This window comes from Canis lupus, chromosome 26, assembly GCF_011100685.1.
Source record: "Canis lupus familiaris isolate Mischka breed German Shepherd chromosome 26, alternate assembly UU_Cfam_GSD_1.0, whole genome shotgun sequence".
Taxonomy (NCBI): Eukaryota; Metazoa; Chordata; class Mammalia; order Carnivora; family Canidae; genus Canis; species Canis lupus.
In genome coordinates this window covers 10,839,299-10,861,595 of record NC_049247.1, presented here as the reverse complement: position 1 = coordinate 10,861,595, position 22,297 = coordinate 10,839,299, and the positions used below count along the sequence as shown (strand labels likewise).

General features: G+C 52.7%; 1 protein-coding gene across 6 annotated transcripts in view; it reads left to right on the top strand.

Annotated features, from left to right (window-relative positions):
• Nucleotides 1-495: 495 nt before the first annotated feature.
• Nucleotides 496-22,297, top strand: part of RASAL1 (RAS protein activator like 1) — a 30,074-nt gene continuing 8,272 nt past the window's right edge. For 4 of the 6 annotated variants that reach the window (XR_005379176.1, XM_038575156.1, XM_038575160.1 and 1 more), the window contains exons 1-13: nt 496-826; nt 4,640-4,696; nt 7,231-7,344; nt 7,479-7,540; nt 12,488-12,617; nt 14,866-14,947; nt 15,003-15,161; nt 17,099-17,187; nt 17,909-18,026; nt 18,156-18,309; nt 18,694-18,758; nt 19,009-19,121; nt 20,136-20,328. Coding sequence is in view for 5 of the 6 variants with exons in the window: in XM_038575156.1 (XP_038431084.1) it covers nt 762-826; nt 4,640-4,696; nt 7,231-7,344; nt 7,479-7,540; nt 12,488-12,617; nt 14,866-14,947; nt 15,003-15,161; nt 17,099-17,187; nt 17,909-18,026; nt 18,156-18,309; nt 18,694-18,758; nt 19,009-19,121; nt 20,136-20,328 (1,401 nt within the window). In the remaining variant the exon portion in view is untranslated. Of the gene's footprint in view, nt 827-1,667; nt 1,807-4,639; nt 4,697-7,230; nt 7,345-7,478; nt 7,541-12,487; nt 12,618-14,865; nt 14,948-15,002; nt 15,162-17,098; nt 17,188-17,908; nt 18,027-18,155; nt 18,310-18,693; nt 18,759-19,008; nt 19,122-20,135; nt 20,329-22,297 lie in introns of those variants that run through there. The other 2 variants (XM_038575158.1, XM_038575157.1) reach the window with 2 other exon arrangements.

Sequence of the window (22,297 nt, the reverse complement as noted above, 5' to 3'; positions counted from 1 at the left end):
TCCCCCTCCGGCCGCGGCCGCCGCCCCCGCCCCCGCCCCCGCGGAGCCAGCCCGTGACGCGCGAGCCGTCGCCGTTCCCACAGTCTGGGTTTAATTGGAAACGAAGCGAGAGCGAAGGGGATGCGCGAGGCCCCTCCCCTGCCTCGGGACCGGCGCTCTTCCCGCGCAGCGCCCCCCCCCCCGGCCCCCGCCGCAGGTGCGACTCCCTCGTTAGCGACGCCTCCCGGCCCCCGCGGGGACTGCTCGCAGGCGGGCGCGGAGCGGGGCCGGCAGGCGGCGCCGGGCGGGGGGGCGGGGCGCGCTGTGTCTTCTGAGCCCCGCGCCGCGTGGCGGGGTCCGCCCCCTCCCGGGTCTCCGCCGCCGGTGTGCGCGGGCGCGCTGGGCTGGGGTGCCGGCAGGGGGCGCGCGGGGGGCCCGGGGACGGGCGGGAGGCACGCGGGAGGCGGGGTTGGGGGGAGGGCCCTGGGTCGCCCCTCCCGCCCCCTGCCCGCCCACCCGGAGCTCCAGACTGCGAGGCAGGAGCCGCGGTGCCCCCCGCGCCCTGCCGGCTCCGCGCGCACCTCCTACCTGTGGAGTGCGAGGGGCTCCCTCTCGCTGGACACCCGCTCCTGCTCCCCGGAGAGCTCCCGCCCGGCTCCTCGCGGCGCGCCGAGGCGGCGCTGGGACCCGGGACAGCAGCTGGTGACATGTAGACGCCCCCTCCGCGGAGCAGCCTCGGCACCTGGGCACCCCCCGGCGCTTAAAGTTTGGGGCTGGGCGCCATGGCCAAGAGCAGCTCCCTGAATGTCCGCGTGGTGGAGGGTCGGGCGCTGCCCGCCAAGGACGTGTGAGTACCCCGGGTCGAGTCCCGGGTGAGGGGCGCACCGCACGTGGGGAGGGAGGGCCGCGTGCCAGGGAGGGCCCGTGAGGTGGGCGGGGGGCGGAGCTCTTGTCTAAGACCCAGTATTGGGGCAGGTCCGCCCTCACGGGGCTAGAGGCCCCATGCCCATCGTGAAACCTAGTGCAGAGGGGCGCCCAGACTTAGCAGATGCACCACTCTGCCCCCAGGAAGTGGGGTGTCTTTGTTCCTGGGCTGTACTAAAGGGGATTAGAAGGTCGAATTTTGTTGGAGCTGCGGAGAGTATTGGAGCGCGGCGGGGTGGGGAGGGGGTGTCGTCTCTTCCTTAGTTGAGGCAGGTGCCGGAGGTGGGGCTTCTCCAGACCACGGTGGGTGCCTATCAAAAGAACCCTGGGAAGAAGGCCCAGAGTGCCGGGTGGTCCCAGGATTCCTCCGTGTGCATCTGGTGTTTAGGTTCGCAGATAGTCATCAGGTGGCCCACCAGCCAGGGTGGGGATGGGGAGTGGGGGGGACACCAATCTGGAGTCCTCTCTATCTAGAGCCCTGTGCTCCCCAGCTAGGAACTCCCTGTGTGGGCCTTCCCTGGATGCTGAGCTGCTTGGAGAGCCACCCCACCTCCACCGTAGCACCCTCCCCAGCCAGGTGTGATGGAGCTGGAGGACCCTTGGGCTCCCCTTGGTACCAGGCCTTGGCTCTGCTTCCTCCAGGGCTGAGTCAGCAGTTGCCGAATCAGCAGAATGGCGGGAGGGATCCCCCTCCTGCTTGGCCTGGAGCCCAGAAGGGGTGCTGAGGTGTCAGCACCTGGGACAGGTGTGGGATCCTTGGCAGGGCATCAGCTGTGTGACCTTGAACCTGGTCCTCTTGGGTCTCAATTTCCTGCCTGGACAATGGGAGCTCTGGACAGGAGCCACCCAGCCCCCAGCCGCTATGGAGATGGAGACCCTGTTAGGATTTACCCCATGGCCAAGGTGAGCAGAAATCTGGACTCTGAGCCTTTACCTGAGTGGAGATTAGGGCTTAGCTATGCCCTGACTCCCCCCCAGCTGTGGGTCCCCAGTGAAGGGTCCCCTGCCTCTGATTTCATGAACCTTGCCCCTCCCCAACTCTGGGCTGCTGAGAGCAGTCTTAGCTTCCCCTCATCCTCGTCAGCTACCCCAAATAAATATGCACTTGGGATAAAAGCAGAGCACTTGCTGTGTGAATGCAGCTTTTGGACAAGCCCCTGCTTCCCTCTTTCTGGGACACCCTCTCAGAGCCTCTGAGAATGACATTCTGGAACTTTTGCGACAGTGAGGCCAGGAATGGGGGCCTGGGAACTGCCGCACGGCTGAAGGGGGGGCCCCTGGAGTAATCAGGTTTCCATCTCATGATCCTGGGTGAGGGCCGTGAGGGAGTGGCAGGTGGTGCCCCTGGCCCTGGACACGGCTCCCGGGGCTCCTTCTGCCTCCCCTGCAGAGGGAGTTGACTCATCTGGTTCCTGCATCTCTTGGCCACCCCTCTTCCCCCAAGTTCCAGGGCCCAGGTGAGCCCCAGAGCAAGGGTGGGAAGGAGTCACTAACCCTAGTGGAGGATACAGTCACCCTGCCTCAGTTTCTCTAGCTGCTGGCTCTCTTCTTCAAGAGGGGCCGTCCTCAGAGCATGCCGAGATCTCCATGCCCATGGAGACTCTTGGATGGGGGTGTGTTCTCTCTCTGGTCTCCTATGGGAAAGGGCCCAGACTTGTTCCGAAGCCTCGAAGCCTTGTCAGGTTTGAGGGCGGGGCCTGACCTGACTCTGGAGGAGGCCTCAACTGACAATTTGTGAGTAGTAGTATTAGTAATAATAGCAGCTGTAAGTTGTCCAGGGCTTCCTCTGGGCCGGGTTCTGTGTTCAACACTTCCTGTGGCCCTATTAGCATTTCTGTTTCTAAATGGGGGACACTGAAGCCCAGAGAGGCAAAGTCACTTGCCTGAGGTCACACAGCTGGGATCTGAGCTCTGACTACTCCAGTGTGTAAACCACACTGGGCAGGCGGTGGCCGAGGGGCCTTCTTTCCCACACTTGAGTTGGGGCAGGGGCCGTGGGAGAGGCCAAGAGTCTGGAGAGATCGAGGGTCTGGAAGGCTCACGCCTCCTGCCACTGCTGCCTCCTACCTGATGGGAGCCTGATAAGGCCCTCGTGCGTCAGTGCTGTGGAGCTGACTAGCCAGCTTGGCTCCCAAGAGGGGCCCCAGGGTCAGGCCTGGGTGACGGAAGGGGACATGTCGGATCCCGGCCAATCTTCCCATGTCTGCAGCTGGGGAAAGTGAGGAATGGGACCATATCTAAAAGAGGCTCAGGGATAGAGGACCCCAGCCAGAAAAATGAGATATAGGGATTACCCAGCCATAGGCAACCCCCAGGGAGAGCCAGATTAGGAAACTGAGGCTGCCAGGGTTACTCAGCCCAATGGGTTTGAAATAGATTCAGAAGGGGAAACTGAGGCTTAGGGCACTACTCAGAAGGGGGCTCAAGGGTAGAACCCAGAAAAGAATGCAGGGACACAGGCCACCACCCAGCCTGAGGTGTTCTGAGATGAGGCCAGATGGGGAAGTGGAGGCATGGTGGCACCCACACAGAGGGAGCTGAGGCCTAAGGAAGGACTCGTCCAGCAGACAAGGCTCAGATCACAGCTGGCTCCTGGCACCAACAGCCCCCTCCCTGAAATCCTGTAGCATCTCTGGGTTGGAAGTGGCAGAGAGAGAGGGTGGGGGCTCCCCCAGAAGTTTGAGGAAGCAAGGAAGACAAGTAAACACAGAGAAAAACGGGGAACAAGATGCCTTCAGAAGGATCGGAGTCAGTTTTACAAATGATAGAGGGGGCTGGGAGTGGTCTCTCTGGTGAAGTGATTTTTGGACTGAGTCAGCCAGGATAAGATCAGGGACAGGGTATCTTAGATGCAACAGCAAGCGCAGAGGCCCTGAGGCTGGACTGAGGTTGGTGGAAGATAAAGGAGGCCTGTGTGATGGGACAGAGGGGACATGAGGACCCTAGGGGCAGCTTGGGAGGGGGCTGGTAACTCTTATTATGAAAGGGGGATGGAGCTGGCTTTGGTTGGCTTGTGGCTCATGCCTACTCAAGGGGATGCAGCACATCTGTGCTGCTATTGGTTGAGTTTTGAGATCTGGGTGCCCTGGTCTTTGCCAGCAGAGGTGCATCCCCAGTGGGCCAAGCACTGGGAGCCCCCCTCCCCAGGGAAAGTTCCATGGAAATGAAAAGCTGGGATGGGCAATGCTTTCTCCAGAGGGTAGCGCTGAGGCTCCTGGGGGAGAGCTCTGGGGCCAGCCCGTGATGCATCCCCCACCCCATGCATTACCTCCTTTAGTTCCTCCAGCCCACCCAAGAGATGTGTGTTAACATTAGAGAGAGGGAAAGCTGGCACCCACAGACAGAGAGGAGGAGCCTTACCGGGTTCGGCAGCTAGCAGGTGGCAAAGCCAGGATGCCTCTCCAGCACATGCTGTTGGCCACAGCTCCGGGCTGCCTAGGACCAGCACTGGGAACTTTCTGGCCTCATGCCTCAGTGTTCTGTTTCTCTGGGTGGAAGCCCAGAGAGCCCATGCATGGTGGGTCAGGCTTGCAGTGGGTGGGCTGTGCACCCATGACATCTCCAGCTGGTCCCCTGAGGTTCTGCCTCTTAGCCCGACTCGCTGTGTGACCCTGGGCCAGTACCCTGCCCTCTCTGGGCTGCAGTTGCCCCTATCCGTACGTATAATGTGGGTGGATTGGGACTTCCACTCGTGGCTGCCCTCTCAACCTCCCTCCTGAACGTCCTCCTTCTGCAGGTCTGGGAGCAGTGACCCCTACTGCATCGTGAAGGTGGATGACGAGGTGGTGGCCAGGTGAGGAGTGGAGAGGCCAGGCCTGGGGAAAGAGGAACAGGGCAGGGGATGGAGGAGGAGCTCCTCCTAGACCTGGGGGGTCCAGGCACAAGACTGCGTGTTGAAAAGAGGAGTGGGGCAAGGACAAGGCTTACGCCGAGGGTGGACATGTGGGGCTGACGGTGGACGCCATGTGCTTTGGCCCCTCTGGGGACAGACAGCTGGGACTGCCAGCTCCTCCTGCCGTCCTGCCCCACCGCCTGGCCGATGCGGTCCCCCTGGACCAGATGATGTCCCTGCCGCTGTCCTGAGGCTGACTCAGCGGCTGCCAGCCTGTGTCTCCCACAGTGGCCTCCCCGGAGGCGGGCATCTCACGCTTGGCTGGGCTGGCTGGTTCCGGGCCTGCTGGGTGCTGCGGGCACCAGGGTGTGTGTGTGTGTGTGTGTGTGTGTGTGTGTGCGCGCACGCACGCATGCGTAACCAGCTGGGCCTGCTTTTGAGTGTGGGGGTGGGTGTTGGAGGGCTGGCGTGAATGCCTGCGACCACATGTGCATGTCCCTGGGGGTATGCAGCTCACAGGCTCACATTGTGTACAGTCTGTGGTGTGTGTGTGTGTGTGTGTGTGTGTGTGTAGCTGAGTGTGTGCACACACATGGTCTGCCCTGCATACACATGTGAGCACCAGTGTCTGCTTGTTTGGGTACACATGTCAGGACGGGAGGGGATTGATGCATGAGTGCGTTTTGGGTGGGGGTGGAGGGAGGTGGGTCTGGGCGTAGTTGGTCCCCACCCCCGCAGGTCGGGGGACAGCTCTCAGGCCCCGCAGGCCTGAGGGGCGTGGGTGGGCAGGTGGGCGGCTGGCTGAAGCCTGGGTTCCTATGGAGACAGCAGGATTCAGGATGCCTTTGGTGCTGGTTCTGGTCCAGATGGTCTGGGAGCTGGGGGTGGGGAAGCCCTTCTGGGGAGGGGTGTCAGCCTGCAGCATCCCAGCTGACCCCTGTCCATTGTTCGCTATGCGCATGCTCCCCCCTCACCACATGCTGTGATACCAAACCCCCCAAACAGACAGATAGAATTTTCTGTGTGATCCCAGGCTGCCATCTCCCCATGTGTGCTCTGGGGGAGACTTCCAGCTGGGAAAAGACCAGGACAGGAGGAACAGGGTGTTTGGGAAGAAGGGACCTGTGATGGTGGTGCCCTGGGCTGGGGTAGAGGGCACAGTGTGCATCTGTGCATACATGCATGTGTACATGTTCACACTTTGTTGGGGAAGAGTGTGGGGAAAGGGAAGAAAGGAGTGGCCAGTGTATGACCAAATTCTGCAGCAATAGATTTGAGTGTGTCTTCACTGGGCAAAGTAGGTTCTTTGTTCCCTGTTGGGTAAAGGGAAGTGTCGGGTGAAGATGCTCTCTGTGTGTGTCTGTTTTAGGCTTGTCTTGGTCCCTAACCCTCCTGTGGTTCCCTCTTGCTTCCTGAGTGCTCTGGCTCCTGCTGACTTCATGGGCTCTTGGCCCCCCACACTTCCCCATTTCTCAGCCCGCACCTTCCTGTTCCTTAGACTCAACAAGCTCACCCCTGCCTCAGGGCCTTTGCACGTGCTGTTCCAACCATCTTGTCCTCATCTTCTCTGCCTCCTTTGCCTGACTAGCTCCTGCAAGAAGCCTTTTCTGACTCCTCCTACCCACATCCCCAGACCAAGCCAGGTGCCACTGAGCTAACCTAAATCACAGGACTTCTCTTGCTGTCGTGTGTCACAAGAGCTCAGGAGGGAGCACTTGCCCACTGAGGGGGGCCTCTGTGGGGGCAGGGACCTTGGCACCTCTTCCTCTGATTCTCCATCGCCCACAAGGCTTGGCATGCAGTCACGGTGTCTATGGAGTGAAGGAATGAATGAATGGAGTTTGTGCGTTGTCAGTTACTATGCTCTGGGATTCTGTGTGTGTGTACCTGCCACCCATCACTGTATGCATGTCAGTGTGTGTCTGTGGGTTTCTGTGTATCTCTATGTGCTGAGCATTTTCCTTTTGATCTATGTGTCTGTGTGAATGTGTCTGTTTTCTCTGTGTGTATCTGCGTGTATCCATATGTAGAAACACATAGATGTGCATTTCTAGAAATTTCTGAGGATGCTTATGTGTATCTGTGCATACAGGAATGTGTCTCTGGCTTTCTTGGTATATCTGTGTCTGTCTTTCAGGGTGTATCCTGGTGTGAGTGTGTGTGTGTGTGTGTGTGTGTGTGTATGTGTGTATGTAGGTCTCAGGGTATATGGATGTTGGGGTTTCTGTGTGTATTTGTGTTTTGTTTTTAAGTAGGCTCCACACCTAGCATGGAGCCCTACAGGGGGCTTGAACTCATGACCCTGAGATCAGGACCTGAGCTGAGATCAAGTTCAGATGCTTACCAGACTGAGCCACCCAGGCACCCCTCCTTGTGTGCATTTGTGTATATATCTATGCACATCATGGATGTGTGTGGGTATGTGTGGGGGTCCCCAGATGTCTTCCACCTGTGTGGCCCAAGGGTCCCCAGCCCCCTGTGCCCTCTTTTTGTAGGACAGCAACTGTCTGGCGGAGCCTGAGCCCCTTCTGGGGGGAGGAGTATACCGTACACCTGCCCCTGGATTTCCATCATCTGGCCTTCTATGTTCTGGACGAAGATACAGTGGGGTGTGTGCCCTGGGGACCTATGCTTGGGCACCTGGGGGAAGGCGGGGTGCCCCGAAGCAAAGTATCCACCCAGCCCTTACTGCCTGCTTTCACTGCTTAATGACTTACACTGTCACCTGCTCGCCTTTCCACAGGCACGACGACATCATTGGCAAGATCTCGCTGAGCAGGGAAGCAATCACAGCCGACCCCCGAGGTGGGCGAGGGGCAGCAGACTTCAGCTGGGTGGAGGGAGCAGGGGTGGTCATGACCAGGTTTGCAAGCACCATAGCAAGTGGCATGGGGAAGCACAGAGTCTTCAGTGGAAAATTACTTCAGTTGTTGATTTTTATTTATTAAAAAAAATTTTTTTGGAAGAGCGAGAACACACATGCACAAGTTGGATGAGGGAGGGACAGAGAAAGGGAGAGAGAGAATCCCAAGCAGGCAACATGCCCAGCATAGAGGCTGACACCAGGCTCAATCTCATGACCCTGAGATCATGACCGAGCTGAAACCAAGAGTCAGATGCTTAACCGATTAAGCCACCCAGGTGCCCCATCAGTTGTTGATTTAAATTTTTTAAAATTTAGTTTATTTATTGAGTAGTTTAATTAATTTACATAGTTCAGTATTCAAAAAATATAATTAGTGGTGAAACTGTTCGTCTTAATCTAGCTATTCCATTTTCATTTTCAAGGTTGTCAGTTTCTTGTATGTCCTTCTAGAGATATTTTATTTTATTTTATTTTATTTTATGTTAAGGATTTTATTTGAGAGAGAGAGAGAGAGAGAGAGCAAGAGTTGGTGAGGGGCAGAGGGAGAAGCAGACTCTCTGTTGAGCAGAGATCCCCATACAGGGCTCAATCCCAGGATCCTGAGGTCATGACCCGAGCTGAAGGCAGACACCCCACTGACTGAGCCAACCAGGTGTTCCTAAAGATATTTCAAATAGGTTTCTTAATTCTAAGTGCTCTTTACATGAATCAACTCATTTAATTATCATAATAGCCCTGTGAAGTAGGTACTCTTATGATGCCCACTCCAGAGGTGAACATCCTGAAGCACATGGGATTGATTATATGGCTTGCACCAGATCACAAAGTTATTAGGTGAATGGCCAGGATTTGAACCAAGATTGTCTACCTCCAGTCTGTGCTATTAACACAGCATCGTATGTGTTTTTTCTCTGCTCATAGGAATGGCAGCCTGATATACTCACTGTTCTGTACCTTGCCTTTTTTTTTTTTTTTAAGATTTTGTTTATTTATTCATGAGAGGTAGAGAGAGAGAGAGAGAGGCCCAGACATAGGCAAAAGGAGCAGCAGGCTCCTCACAGGGAGCCCGATGTGGGACTTGATCCCAGGACCCTCGGATCATGCCCTGGGCCAAAGACAGACACTTAACCGCTGAGCCATCCAGGCACCCCTGTGCCTTGCCTTTCACTTCACCATGTACCTTGGAGACCTTTCCATATAAGTTCCCCAAATCTTCAACATTCTTTGATCTTTGACTTCATGGCACTCCATTGTATGGATATGCCATAATTTATTTGGCTGGTTCCCTATTGATGGGCACTTGGGTTGTTTACTGTCTCTCCCTAGTTCACACAATACAGCCTTGAATAGCCTTGTACAAATGTGATTTCACACATGTGCAAGTTATGTCAATCAGCCTGATAAGTCCCTAGAAGTGGATTTGCTTGGTCATAGAGTATCCACATTAGCATATTAGAGACTTATTGCTAAGTTGCCTTCTATGGAGGAGATAACAAATTGCCCTCCTGTACTTTTGCCAGCAATTACCAAACTTTTTGATCTTGTATCTTACAGGTAAAAAGTTGCCTCTTCATTTAGGTTATTTTGTATTTCTCTATGAATGAGATTGATAGCCTTGTTATATATTTAAGAGTTGCCTTATTTCCTTTTCTGTTTGTTATTTATTTACATTTTTTGTGCATTTCCCCCCACTGGGTTGTTTGGCTTTTCTTATTGATTTGTAGGAACTCTTTACATATTAGGCAAATTTAACTCTATCATATTAGCTGCAAATATTTTTTCTTTCTTTGTCCCTTGTGTTTTTGCTTATCATTTTGTTCTATGTATAAACTTTATTTATTTTTCTCTAGTTAACTTTATCTTTTTTTTATGGATCTTGATTTTCTGTGATACCTAAAAAGGACTTCCCAACTCTAAGAGAAGATAAGTTTTTTTTACCATGATTCCTTCTCAAAACAATTTGTTTTCCTTTTGTACATTCACATCTTTGATCTATTTGGAATTTATCCAGATTCAAGGTATGGAGAGGGATTGAAGTATATTGCTTTTTCTCTAGATGACTACTAATTGTCTCAACATCAGTAACTGAATAATGTATTTTTTCATTGGGGGAATTAGTTGAAAACTTATGTGCTAATAATCATAACCATTGCTCTTATTTAATGAGGGCTTACTATTATTAATATAACTATATTTAGTCTTCACAACAGTAAGTGAAGTGTGCACTAGAATAATCTTGAATTTATGGCTGATGGAAAATGAGGTTTGGAGAGGTGAGGGCACTTGCCCCTCCTAGAAGTTTCAGAGCTGGGAGTTGAGTCCAGGCTGTCCTTCTTCCAAAGTCTATGCTTTCAACCTGTCTGCTGAGCTGTTCCTGTAATGCCTCAAACATCCACCCAAGGGGGTGGAATTAGATGAATAAAGTATGAGTCCAGGCTTCAAGGAGCTTGTGGACCAGATAGAAGGAGAAAACAGAACATGTTCACACAGAACAAGGAACAAGAAAAAAAGGGGAACTGTCCATGTGTGTGCTTCTTATTTTTTAAGCAGGATAGGAATGTAGGGGTGGAGGCATATGGAATATTACTGGCATGACAGTGGATGAGGATAAGAGGGCTAGTGTAGTCAAGAAAGGTTTCCTGGATGAAGGGGAATGAGTTGGTTCTTAAAGGTGCTTTGGCAAAGACACTAAGATATGTCTCTATAAATTCTCTTCTAGGGTTGGGCATAGGCCAGGCCAGATGGAGTCCTCAGTGGGTCTCGATTGGAGAAGGCTATAGGTGACAGGCTAGAGTCTGGACTTTCTTCTAGAGGCACTAGGGAGCCATTGATGGTCCTTTAGCAAGACAGCAAAGAGAGTAGAGCCATATTATCAGAGGATGGAGTGATAGGAGAGATTAGATACATTTTCAGAAGATCTCTGTGCTACTTTGTGGATATTGGATCACAGTGGGACAAGAGTACATATGAGAGATCAATTAGGAGTCTGTTGCAGTAATCAAGTGACAGGAAGCTGATGGCACCTTGGATTTGTGGGTAACAGTAAAGATAGAGGTGAGGGGGGACTAAACTCCCAGTAGTGTGTGGCACTAGATCCTCCTGCAGCATAACAGTGAGATCCTGAATTAGACAGGATACCTAATACGTTTTAGGACTTGCTGTAAAGAAGAAAAAAATCTCACTATTCTCTAGTCCCCCCACTGCCACCCTCCTCCCACCACTTATGAGCGAAAACCTGACAGGGGGTGGGGAATAATAAGCAAAGGAGTAAGGAAAGATTTCCCTGAAAGTAAATGTCAGCATCACATCTCATCAACAAAGAGACTAAATCTTGGGCCAGGGTAAGGCAGATGCTACTGGACCCAAGAGTTCCCATTTGATGAAGAACCTTAAAGTGTCCTAGAATAAGAAACCACCATTCCTCTCCAGGGATAAGCATCCTCATGTTAAGTTTCCCACAGAGTCAGCTCAAACAGACATGACTTTGTAATCAGAGCTCACCATATGCATGAGGAAGTGGGCCACCATGAGCAAGAGTCAGCAGACACAATAACCACCAGATGTGAACTTACAAAGATGTTAGATTTTATCATTATGATACACAGGATTTTAAAAGGAATAAACTATCTATCTATGTAACTATCTATTTTAAAATATTTTGTTTATTTATTCATGAGAGACAAACACAGAGAGACAGAGACACAGGCAGAGGGAGAAGCAGGCTCCATTCAGGGAGCCTGATGTGAGACTTGATCCCAGGACCCCAGGATCACGCCCTGGGCCAAAGGCAGATGCTCAACCACTGAGCCACCCAGGCGTCCCAGGAATATACTATTTAAATAAATAGAAATGTAATCCCCAGAAAGAGCCAATCATAATCATAATAAGTTGGAGCAATACATTAAAAAATAGACTTGGAAAAAAAACCAAAGCAAACTTGTAGAGATCAAAAGTAGTCACTGAAATTGAAAACTGAGTGGCCGAGTTCAACAGCAGATCATTCAGAGATGATGAGAGAATTAATGAGCTGGAAGAGAGATATGAAGAAATTGTTTAGACATTGGCCCAGAGAAACAAGAAGGAAAATATAAAAGAGAAGTTCAGAGACATAGGAAATTACTGAGAAGGTCTAACATCCATTGAATTGGAGTCCTAGGAGGAAAGAAGAGAAAAAATTAGGGAGAAGAAGTGACTAGAAAAAAATTGATGACCTGGAATCTTCCAGAACTCAAGAAAGGAAGGACATGATTCCTTAAGTAGAAACAATACAACCCCCAGTAACCAGGATAATAAAATTCTTACCTGCCTATGCAGTGAAATTGGAGAACATCAAACACATAGTCCTTAAAATTAAAGAGAAAAGGTAGATCATTGACACAAGGTCAGTTATTAAGCTGAAATGACTTCTCAACAGCTACAATGGAAGCTAGAAGTTAGTGGATGATATCTTCAGAGTGGAGAGAGAGAGAGAGAGAGAGAGGTTGAAATTGACTTGACTGTTTTGGGCAGAGAGAACTGCCTGGATGGAGGGTCAGAGGTAGGAATGCCCAAGATTTTTGTGAAGGGGGAGTATGTTGGAACTAAACAATGAAGTGTTTTGTACAGCAGGTGAAGAGTGTGATAGTACCGGGTGAAGGGCATTGGACTCACTGCCCGCATTCAGTGCCCAGCTCTGACACTTAGTAACTGCAGGATCATGGGCAAAGCTTTTCCTTCACTGTGCCTCATTTTCCTCATCAGGAAGGTGGATGATTGATTACAGCACCTATATCAAAGATGAACACGAGAGGTCCATGACTTAATACATGTGTAATGTTAATTGAATTGTTAACACAATGCCAGTTTCCAGTAAGTGCTTAATAGATGTTAGCACTTGTGCCCTCCAGGAATTGATAGCTGGATCAACCTGAGCCGTGTCGACCCAGATGCAGAGGTGCAGGGTGAGATCTGCTTGGATGTGCAGATGCTGGAGGACACGCGGGGCCGTTGTCTTCGCTGTCACGTGCTCCAGGCCAGGTATAGTCATGATGGGGGCTGGTGTGGGGTTGGTCTGACAATGAGCAAGAGTTTGCTGGATGCCCCCAGCTGTCTTGGCTTTTGAGACTGCATCACTCTGGGAAATTTCTGGGCTCACAACCAGGATCACTTGTAGACAAACAGTCCAAGTTCACCAGGTTTGCAGACTCCTGGGGTCAGAGCACAAGCAAAATCTTTGCTGGGTCTTCAGGTGCCAGCAACCAAAGGTCAGACACTCAGGATGGCCAGAAAAAGCATGGAGGTGTATTAATCAAATTGTAAGTGATAGATACCCAATTCCTACTAGCTTAAGCAGATTGGCTTATATGAATGACATGCAGCTTCAGGCATGGCTGGATTCAGGTGCTCAAACAGTGAGATCAGGAATCTATAGACATAGACTTTTCAGCTGTCTTTTGTATTAGGTTCATTCTCAGGCAGTCTGTCACCAGGTGTGGGCAACGATGACCCCAGCAGGATGGCATCCTGCCAACTTGGCAAGTCTAATCGAAAAAGAAATTTCCTTCGTCATTTCCAACAAATGTCCTGAGACTGATTCTTACTGGCCCAATCTGAGGCACATACCTATCTCTGAACCAATTACATGGACTCTGATTGGATGGGCCTGAGTCCCACACCCACTCCTGGAGTGAGAGAGGGATCAGCCTATCTAAGTTATGTGAGCTGAGAGTGAGAGAGGGACAGGTCCTGTCCCAAAGAAACAGGAGAAGGAAGATGAATGCAGGACCAGTGAAACCCACAGATGACCCTCCAGGGGCACCAGCTCATCTGATATCCGTCTTTCTGCCTGCCTTTTATCACTCTGCAATCCCCTCCTTTCTTCCTCAGCTCCCCCATCATTCTGCTTCCTTAAATACTCCCATCCCTCTTCCCCACTCATCTCTCGTCTTTCTGCCTTGTTTTCACACCTTACTCCCCCAACCCTCACTTTTAGACCAGTCCTCAGTCAGGTTGGGGAGGACCTTTATTTCTGGTTTGCTGTGTGGCCTTAAAGCCTTTCCTTGCCCTCTCTGTGCCTCTCTCACCATCTCCAGATTTCTGTCTCCAGCCAGGGTTCCCTGGCGTCTGGATGGAGTACCAGGGTGGCAGAGGACGGGCAAAAGGACTGAGCATGGGACAGTGGGCTCCTCATCTGCTTTGTGCCAGTGGTTCCTCCTCAGCCACAAGGCTGTGCAGGATCCTTGCAAGCAGGAGAGGACTGATTGCTGTCGCTTAGCAACTGGGCTGGCTCCTAGGAAACCGAAGAAGGCTTTGGATGCCAAGCAGGGGTGGGAGAGGCACAGCAGGAGGAAGCCAGCAGCCCCTGGTGAGGGGCTGTATTGGATTTGGGGGATCTCAGGAGGGAGGGATTGGGAAAACTGACTGAGGTGAGACTTTGGGGTTGTCGTGGCAACCGGAGACAGGAGGTCCTTGCCTCAAGCCTTTTCTTGGGTCCCAGGCAGGGTGGAGGCATGAATGTTTGTTAAATGAATGAATGAATGAATGGGTGCTCACATCCTGCCATCTGCTGTGCTCAGTCTTTTATACACATCATGTCCTTTAAGCCTCGGCCCTGTGAGGTTGGTCCATTATTATTTCCATTTTCCAGATGAGGAAACTGAGGCTCATGGCAGTGAAGTGACTTTCCCTAGTGTCCCCCAGCCAAAGGGTGGTAGGGCCAGGCTTTGAACCCTGGTGTCTGGTCCCCTATCTAGGGGTTCCAGAGAAACTGAGGCTCTCTTCCCACTCCCCACTGCACCTTCACCTCTTGGGCCTTGTGATTCAGGATTTGACCTTTTGGTGCTTCAGTTCCCTTATCTGGAAGATAGGGCCATACTAGGGCCTCCTCATAGGGTCACACTGGTCCACAGGAAGATACTGGGCTTGGACAGGCAGGGTGAGGGGTACTCCTTATTGGGTCCCCACAGTAGAGGCCAGAGGCATTTGTTTTTTTTTTTTTTTTTAATTTTTATTTATTTATGATAGTCACACAGAGAGAGAGAGAGAGGCAGAGACACAGGCAGAGGGAGAAGCAGGCTCCATGCACCGGGAGCCCGACATGGGATTCGATCCCGGGTCTCCAGGATCACGCCCTGGGCCAAAGGCAGGCGCTAAACCGCTGCGCCACCCAGGGATCCCTGCCAGAGGCATTTGAATAGTCCACCCTGAACCCCTTTTTCAAGGTCTAGCTTGGGACCTGGTCCTCAGAGGTCCTGCATCCCTCACTCCTTTCCTCATCTGTCCACAGGGACCTGGCCCCCCGAGACATCACCGGCACATCTGACCCATTCGCTCGTGTGTTCTGGGGCAGCCAGAGCCTGGAGACTTCAGTGAGTGGTATCATGGATCCGGGGAGGGGTGGGCATGGAGGCGGGCCCTCCTCAGCTCTCGCTGTCTCTCCGCCTTCCCCAGACTATCAAGAAGACCCGTTTCCCACACTGGGATGAAGTGCTGGAGCTGCGGGAGATGCCAGGTGCCCCAGCCCCGCTGCGGGTGGAGCTCTGGGACTGGGACATGGTGGGCAAGAATGACTTCTTAGGCATGGTAAGCACCCCCTCCCCAACACCCTTCATGGCTCCCCAACTACCCCCACGAGGGAAGGAGAGGGGAGATGGACTGTGCATCCTGGGATCTGGAAGGATTGATGTGAAGGCTGTCTCAACTAGCTCCTTGGCCCGGCCCGGGCGATGGAGTGCCACTGCCCCATTGTACAGGTGAGGAGACAGAGGCTCTCCAAGGGGCAGGAACCTGCCCAAGGTCACAGGATGGGCCCAGATCCTCATTCTGGGGTGAGGCTACTCAGAATGACCATGTGCTAAGTGCTTCTCCAGCAAGATCTCACTTATGTACTCCTCATGACCGCCCTTTGAGGCTGGGGCTGTTGTCTGCATTTTATAGATGGGAAAACCGAGGTTCATTCAGAGAAGCTGGGTGACTTTCCCAAGGCTATACAACTAAGAAATGGCAGAGCCAGGATCTGAGTTCAGGTTTCTCTGACTCCAGAATTTCAGTGCTTAACCCCTACCCCCTGGAAGCACTGGGCTCAAGGTCTCTCTTGGAACCTCAGTTTGCACATTTGTAAAATGGATGCAACTGCCCGTGCCTCTCAGTGGTAGTGGATGTATAGTCAGGGCTGACAGTTTTTATTTTTTTAAATTTATTTTTAATTTATTTACTTCTAAATGTTTTTTTTTTAAAGATTTTATTTATTTATTCATGAGAGACACAGAGAGAGGCAGAGACACAGGCAGAGGGAGAAGCAGGCTCCCCTCAAGGAGCCCGATGCGGGACCCGATCCTGGATCCCGGGATCACACCCCAAGCCGAAGGTAGACCCTCAACTACTGAGCCACCCAGGGGTCCTGGGGCTGATGGTTTTTAAAAGGAGGCAAGATTCGAGCAAGTTTCGGGGAGACTAGGTTATGCACAGCCAGTGGTGGTGAGAGGATGGATGTGTAAATAGTGCAGCAGCTGTGGGAAACAGCCTGGCTGTCCCTCCGATGGTTAAAAAGCATCACCACGTGCCCTGGCAATTCTACCTCTAGGTTTGCACCAAGAAAAATGAAAACACATGTCTGCACAAAAGCTTGTACATGAATGTTCACAGCAGCATTGTCCATGAGAGCCAAGAGTGGAGGCAACGCAAATGTCCCTCCGCAGCTGAATGAATACATACAGCAGGTGTATCCGTACAATGGAGTGTTCCTCGGCCATAAGAGGGAATGAGGTCGTGGAACCTGGGTGAACCCGGAAGACATGCTAAGGGACAGAAGCCAGTCCCAAACCCCCACATATGATACAATTTCATTTACATGAGATGTCTGGCGTAGATGAACATGTGAAGAGAGACAGTGAATCAGTGGTGGCCAGGGGCTGGGGGTGCGAGTGGGAGCTGAACAGTGACACCTAATGAGCACAGGAGTTTGGGGGCGCTGACAGTAAATGTTCCGAAATTAGTGGTGATGGTTTCGCATAGCTCTGTGAGTAGACTGAAAACCACTGAATTACACTTGTTAAATACATGAATTGTATGTGATGCAAGTGACATCTTCATAAAGTTGTTTTGAAAGAGAGAAAGGGTGGGGCTCAGGGACCTTATGGACTGTCTTTCAGCTTTTGGACAGATACGATTTGTGTCAGCCAAACAGCTGACGATGGCCTCAGTCCAGTTATGTGGTCTCTAGAAGCTGTGTGACCTTGGGCAAGTCACTCCATCTCTCCAGGCCTCAGTTTCCCCGAATGTGAATCAAGGGTCCCCTGGAGGCCCTAAGTGTCCTGACAGGAGCTAGTAAATTGGGACGAGGGGAGGGAGTGTGGCTGCTGTTGTGTCGATGGGGCACAGTAGGAGAAAGGAGGTGGGCACCGGCAGTAAATGCCTCCCCCCTCCTCGTAGGGGGGCAGCCCAAGCTCTTCTAGGCCCAGGTGAGGCCTTGGGCCTGGCAAGGTGGAGCTCACCTGAGGGTCTTTGTGTCCCCACTGCAGGTGGAATTCCCCCCGCAGGTCCTGCAGCAGAACGCACCCAGTGGTTGGTTCCGTCTCCTACCCTTTCCCAGAGCCGAGGAGGATTCTGGGTAAATGTGGGTGGGGAGGGGGGTGGCCAGGCTGAACCCGTGCTGAGTGCCATCTTCAGCTTGCGGGCAGGTCCTCGTGGGTGCCTATGTCCGCCCACAAGCTGTCACCATGTCACTTCATTCACTCACTTCACAAAAGTCTTATAATGGGTGTTTCCGTATGTCCAAATGAGTTCACCCTGTACCCATCCGCCTGTTTGCATGCGAGTGTGTCAGTTCACACTAGTCGATGTGGGTTCAAAACCCTGGGTCCTTCCACACCTCCCCATGCCTGTTCACACTGTCCGTTCTTGTACACCTCATACCGGCCACACTGTTTACATTGACTTTCCCTGTCATTCCTGTTTATCCTTGTCAACATCTGTTCACTATACCCACACCTGTCCACACCTGCCCACACTTGTCTGCATCTGACTATACTATTCACACCTCTCCATGTTGTCCCTTCACGGTGTATACATTTGTTTACACTGGCCACATCATTCCACACCAGCCATATCTGTTGACTCTGTGCTCGGCCGTTCCTGTTTATCCCCGTCAATATCTGCTCACACCTGTTCACACCTGCCCACCCTGGCCACACCTGTTCACATCTGCCCACGTCTGCCTCGTTTTGCTAATATCCATGCTCCATATCTGTGTTTGTGCCTGCCTATCTTGGCCATCCACACCTGCACATACATACTTACTGCTCTCTCCTCTGCGGTCTGATCCCCATCAGGGGAACCCTGGGTGCCCTGCGGCTGAAGGTGCGCCTCAGCGAGGACCGAATCCTGCCCTCCGGGTATTACCAGCCGCTCACGGAGCTGCTCATGGCGTCTGTGCTGGAGCCAGCAGAGGTGAGTGCATCAATTCTGCTGGGGATCTGGATTATGGCCTCCCCCTGCTTTAGGGATCCCTCCCGGGGCTCTTTTGCTTTGGGGCCTCAGGGCCCTGGGCCACCTCTCCTGCCTCTCATCCTTCCCCAGGAGGATGCTGCTAGTCCGCTGGCTGTGCTGGAGGAGCTGACCTTGGGGGACTGCCGCCAGGACCTTGCCACCAAGCTGGTGAAGCTCTTTCTTGGCAAAGGCCTGGCTGGACCCTTTCTGGACTATCTCACCCGGCGTGAGGTTATGCGGACCAGTGAGTTGCCTACGTGAGCCCCAGACATCACATCCCAGGGATGGGTCCGCATAGGGTCTCTGAGGGAGAAACAGGGGTGGGGTGTCAGGCAGAGGCCGGGCCTCCTATGTGGGGACTGTGTGTGTGGGGGGGGTTCCTACGTTGTGCACCACTAGCCAGCTGGGGATGCAGTGTTGGATTCAGGTGCTGGCTGTGCTACTCTTGAGCTGTGTGACCTTAGGCAGCTCATTGAACCATTCTGGGCCCCTGGACTGTGGATGGAGTTGATGTTGCAGCTCTACCTGATTCCTGAGGCTGGAAGAATCACGATTCCCACCCTGGGTGGATGGGGTGAGGTGGATCCAGCCCCCAAATCTCAGCAAACACTTCCCTCTGTCCTCCCAGCTGACCCCAACACCCTCTTCCGTTCTAACTCCCTGGCATCCAAGGCAATGGAACAATTTATGAAGGTGAGCAGGCAAAGGTCTGGTGGGGCCCAGAGCTTGGTTGGTCTCAACTGGCTCAGGGTAGCTGGGTCAGGGTACTGGTGGCTGGTGCCTGGCCTTTCCCTGAGATGCACCTGCATAGTGCCCCCTACTCCCGCTCGTGGGCATGCCACAGCCTTGCTCTAAGGCTCTCCCTGCACGGTCCCCCTGCCCCTGGCTCTTGGGCACGGCCTCACCCTCAGCCCTCAGTCCCATGGGGTGCTCCTGCCCTCAGCTCGTGGGCATGCCTTACCTGCACGAGGTCCTGAAGCCGGTGATTACCCGTGTCTTCGAGGAAAAGAAGTACATGGAGCTGGACCCGTGCAAGATGGACCTGGGCCGCACCAGGTGAGCAAAGCCTCAGGGGAGAACCCTGACCCCCTGGCAACCCCCTTGTCTGCCCAGAGCTTTATCAGGCTGGGGCTGTGCCAGTAGCCACCACTCCCTCTGGCACAGTTGCTCGGGAGCTCTGCAATTCCAGCATAAAGCCTCACCGGGAGCACCGAGATCCTTAGGCTGTGTAGGGTAGTGGTGATGGGCAGGACTCCGAAACAGCTCCTGGGTTCAAATCCCAACTCTGAGGTGGGCAAGACAGACCTTACACCTATATGGAAACAAGAAAGAAGGGATGAAAATACTGCAGGTACAAAAGCGTTATGCCATCACACACCCAACAGAACAATCATCGAGAACCTACTATGTGCCAGTCTCTGGCTGAACTGAACACTGGTCCGCAGTAGGGAATAGGTGGATGCAAATCCACCTCTCAGGGGGAGGCAGATAGTCAACTAAAGAAGGCTATTGAAGCTGCTCAGTGGAATGGAGGGAGAGAGAGTGGGGGAAGGGTTGTGGGAAGTGCCAGGAGCAGGGCAGGGGCTTGCAGTACTCCACAGGGTGCTCAGTAGGACAGCCTCACAGAGAAGGGGACCTTTCAGCAAAGACTTGAAGGAGATGAGGGAGGTAGGGAGGCAGAGATTTGGTGGAAGAGTGTCTCCCGGGCAGAGGGCAGAGCAAGTGCAAAGGTGGGAGCATGTGTCCAGCATGTCCCTGCTGACAATGCCCTGAACCAGAGTTGGTGACGATGTGTGATGCGGAAGGGATGGCCTCTTTGAGGAGGGGTCATTTGAGTTAATGGGTGCAAGAGTGTCTCAGGCAGAGGGAGCAGCATGTGCAAGGCTCCGAGACAGGAATAAGCTCAGCATGCTTAAGCAGCAGCAGGAGCCTGGTGGGGATGGTAGGAGGGGAGGTTGTGGAGGTGGGACGGGAAGGTGGGTACTCTCAGCTCGGCTGGGGAGGTTGCTGGTGGAGGGTTCTGAGCAGACAGATGCTGGGCTCCGAGGCACAGCCACTCTGTTTCCCCAGGAGAATCTCCTTCAAGGGCACGCCCTCCGAGGAGCACGTGCGGGACGCCAGCCTGGGGCTGCTGACGGGCTACCTGGGGCCCATCGTGGACGCCATCGTGGGCTCTGTGGGGCGCTGCCCACCTGCCATGCGCCTTGCTTTCAAGCAGCTGCACCAGTGCGTGGAGAAGCGTTTCCCCCAGGCGGAGCACGAGGTGGGCCACGTGTTTCCATGGAGCAGATGGGGAGACTGAGGCTGGGGAAGGGCAGCAGCTCGTCCAGGGTCACACGGAGAGGTAGGGCAGACATGGGACAGAACTGTGTGTATGGTGTGTCCTGGCACAAGTGAAGATGGCATTCCTGGCGGGTTCTGGGATCCAGACGTGGTGGGAATAACAGTAATTGTAGTAACAGGTGCCAACGCTTACCAGGGCTCGGACCTACTTTGATGTATTCCTTACCTTAGCTCGTCTTCATATCCACCTTATGGGGTGGGTACCAGTATGCTCCCATTTCACAGAGGAGGAAACAGAGGCCCAGAGAGACTAAATCACATGGTCCTGGGATGGGCACCTATCTAGGTGGGCTGGCTTCTGAGTCTGCACTCAAAACCACCAAATAATAGAGTCTGGCACAAAGTAAGTGCTTCTAAAATTCAGCTATCAGAGTGAGTGAGAGAGAGCACGCAAGAACGAGTAAGCACGCTGGCTCACAGTGGGTGCTCAGTAGCGGATGCCCCAAAATAGCCTAAGTATAAAGCCCCACATGTGCTAGTGTTTTGTCAATATTGATATCAAAGTTGAGAGCTCAGCAGCACCTGGGTGGCTCAGTGGTTGAGCCTTTGGCTCAGGGCATGATCCCGGGGTCCTAGGATCGAGTTCCACATCGGGCTCCCTGCATGGAGCCTGCTTCTCCCTCTGCCTATGTCTCTGCCTCTCTCTGTGTGTCTCACATGAATAAATAAATAAAATCTTGGGATCCCTGGGTGGCGCAGCGGTTTGGTGCCTGCCTTTGGCCCAGGGCGCGATCCTGGAGACCGAGGATCGAATCCCACGTCGGGCTCCCGGTGCATGGAGCCTGCTTCTCCCTCTGCCTATGTCTCTGCCTCTCTCTCTCTCTCTCTGTGTGTGTGACTATCATAAATAAATAAAAATTAAAAAAATCCATAAATAAATAAATAAATAAATAAATAAATAAATAAATAAATAAAATCTTTAAAAAAAAAATTGAGAGCCCAGGTGCTGCTGCAGGTGAGATAAATGAACAAAGTGGTTGCAGTGTGGGTCAGCAGAGAATGGTAGGGACTGTGGCAAACTGGAGCTCCCACAGCTTGTCTTCAGGGGGCAGCTCCAGACAATCAGTTATTGTCATGTTGGAATGGGGACCCAGTATTGCCAGATCCTAAGAGTTCATTTTCTGAAGCCAACACTCTGGATTTTATGTGAGGTCTCTCATTTTTAAAATGTTGGCACTAATTCACCTAACAACAACTACAAAACAACTCCACTTTGAGCCAGTTATTACACATTTGCAGCTGGACTGGCCCGTGGGTTACCAGTCTGAGCGCCCCCAGTTTAATGGTCAGCATCCCTTCCAGGTGGCTGTTGTTGTCCTATCTTACAAATGGCCTCACATCAGGCTCTTAGGTTGTGCTGAGGTAATAGAAATGTGGACTGGGGGTTCAGTTTGTAGAAGAATGTAAGATCTGGGGGATCCCTGGGTGGCTCAGCGGTTTGGCGCCTGCCTTTGGCCCAGGGCGCAATCCTGGAGTCCCGGGATCGAGTCCCACGTCGGGCTCCCGGCATGGAGCCTGCTTCTCTCTCCTCCTGTGTCTCTGCCTCTCTCTCTCTGTCTAAAATAAATAAATAAATAAATAAATAAATAAATAAATAAATAAATAAATAAATAAATAAATAAGAATCTAAGATCTGCTAAATGGTGGAGAGGTAATGGCCTAGTCCCTAAGAACTTGAATTAAGAGCTTTTGATTATGCCACACCTCTCCCCGCATTCTTTTTACAGAGGCCCAGAGAGGTCAAGAGCCTTGGCTGAGGGTTGTGGACTTCAAGCGAGGCCTCTACTCTCCCAGTGGGGTCTTCCCTTCTCCCCTTTGGCCCCGCTTAGGAGTGAGCTCTGGGCCTCCAAACTGTGACGTGACTTGATTTACGCCCCACTTTGCCAGGC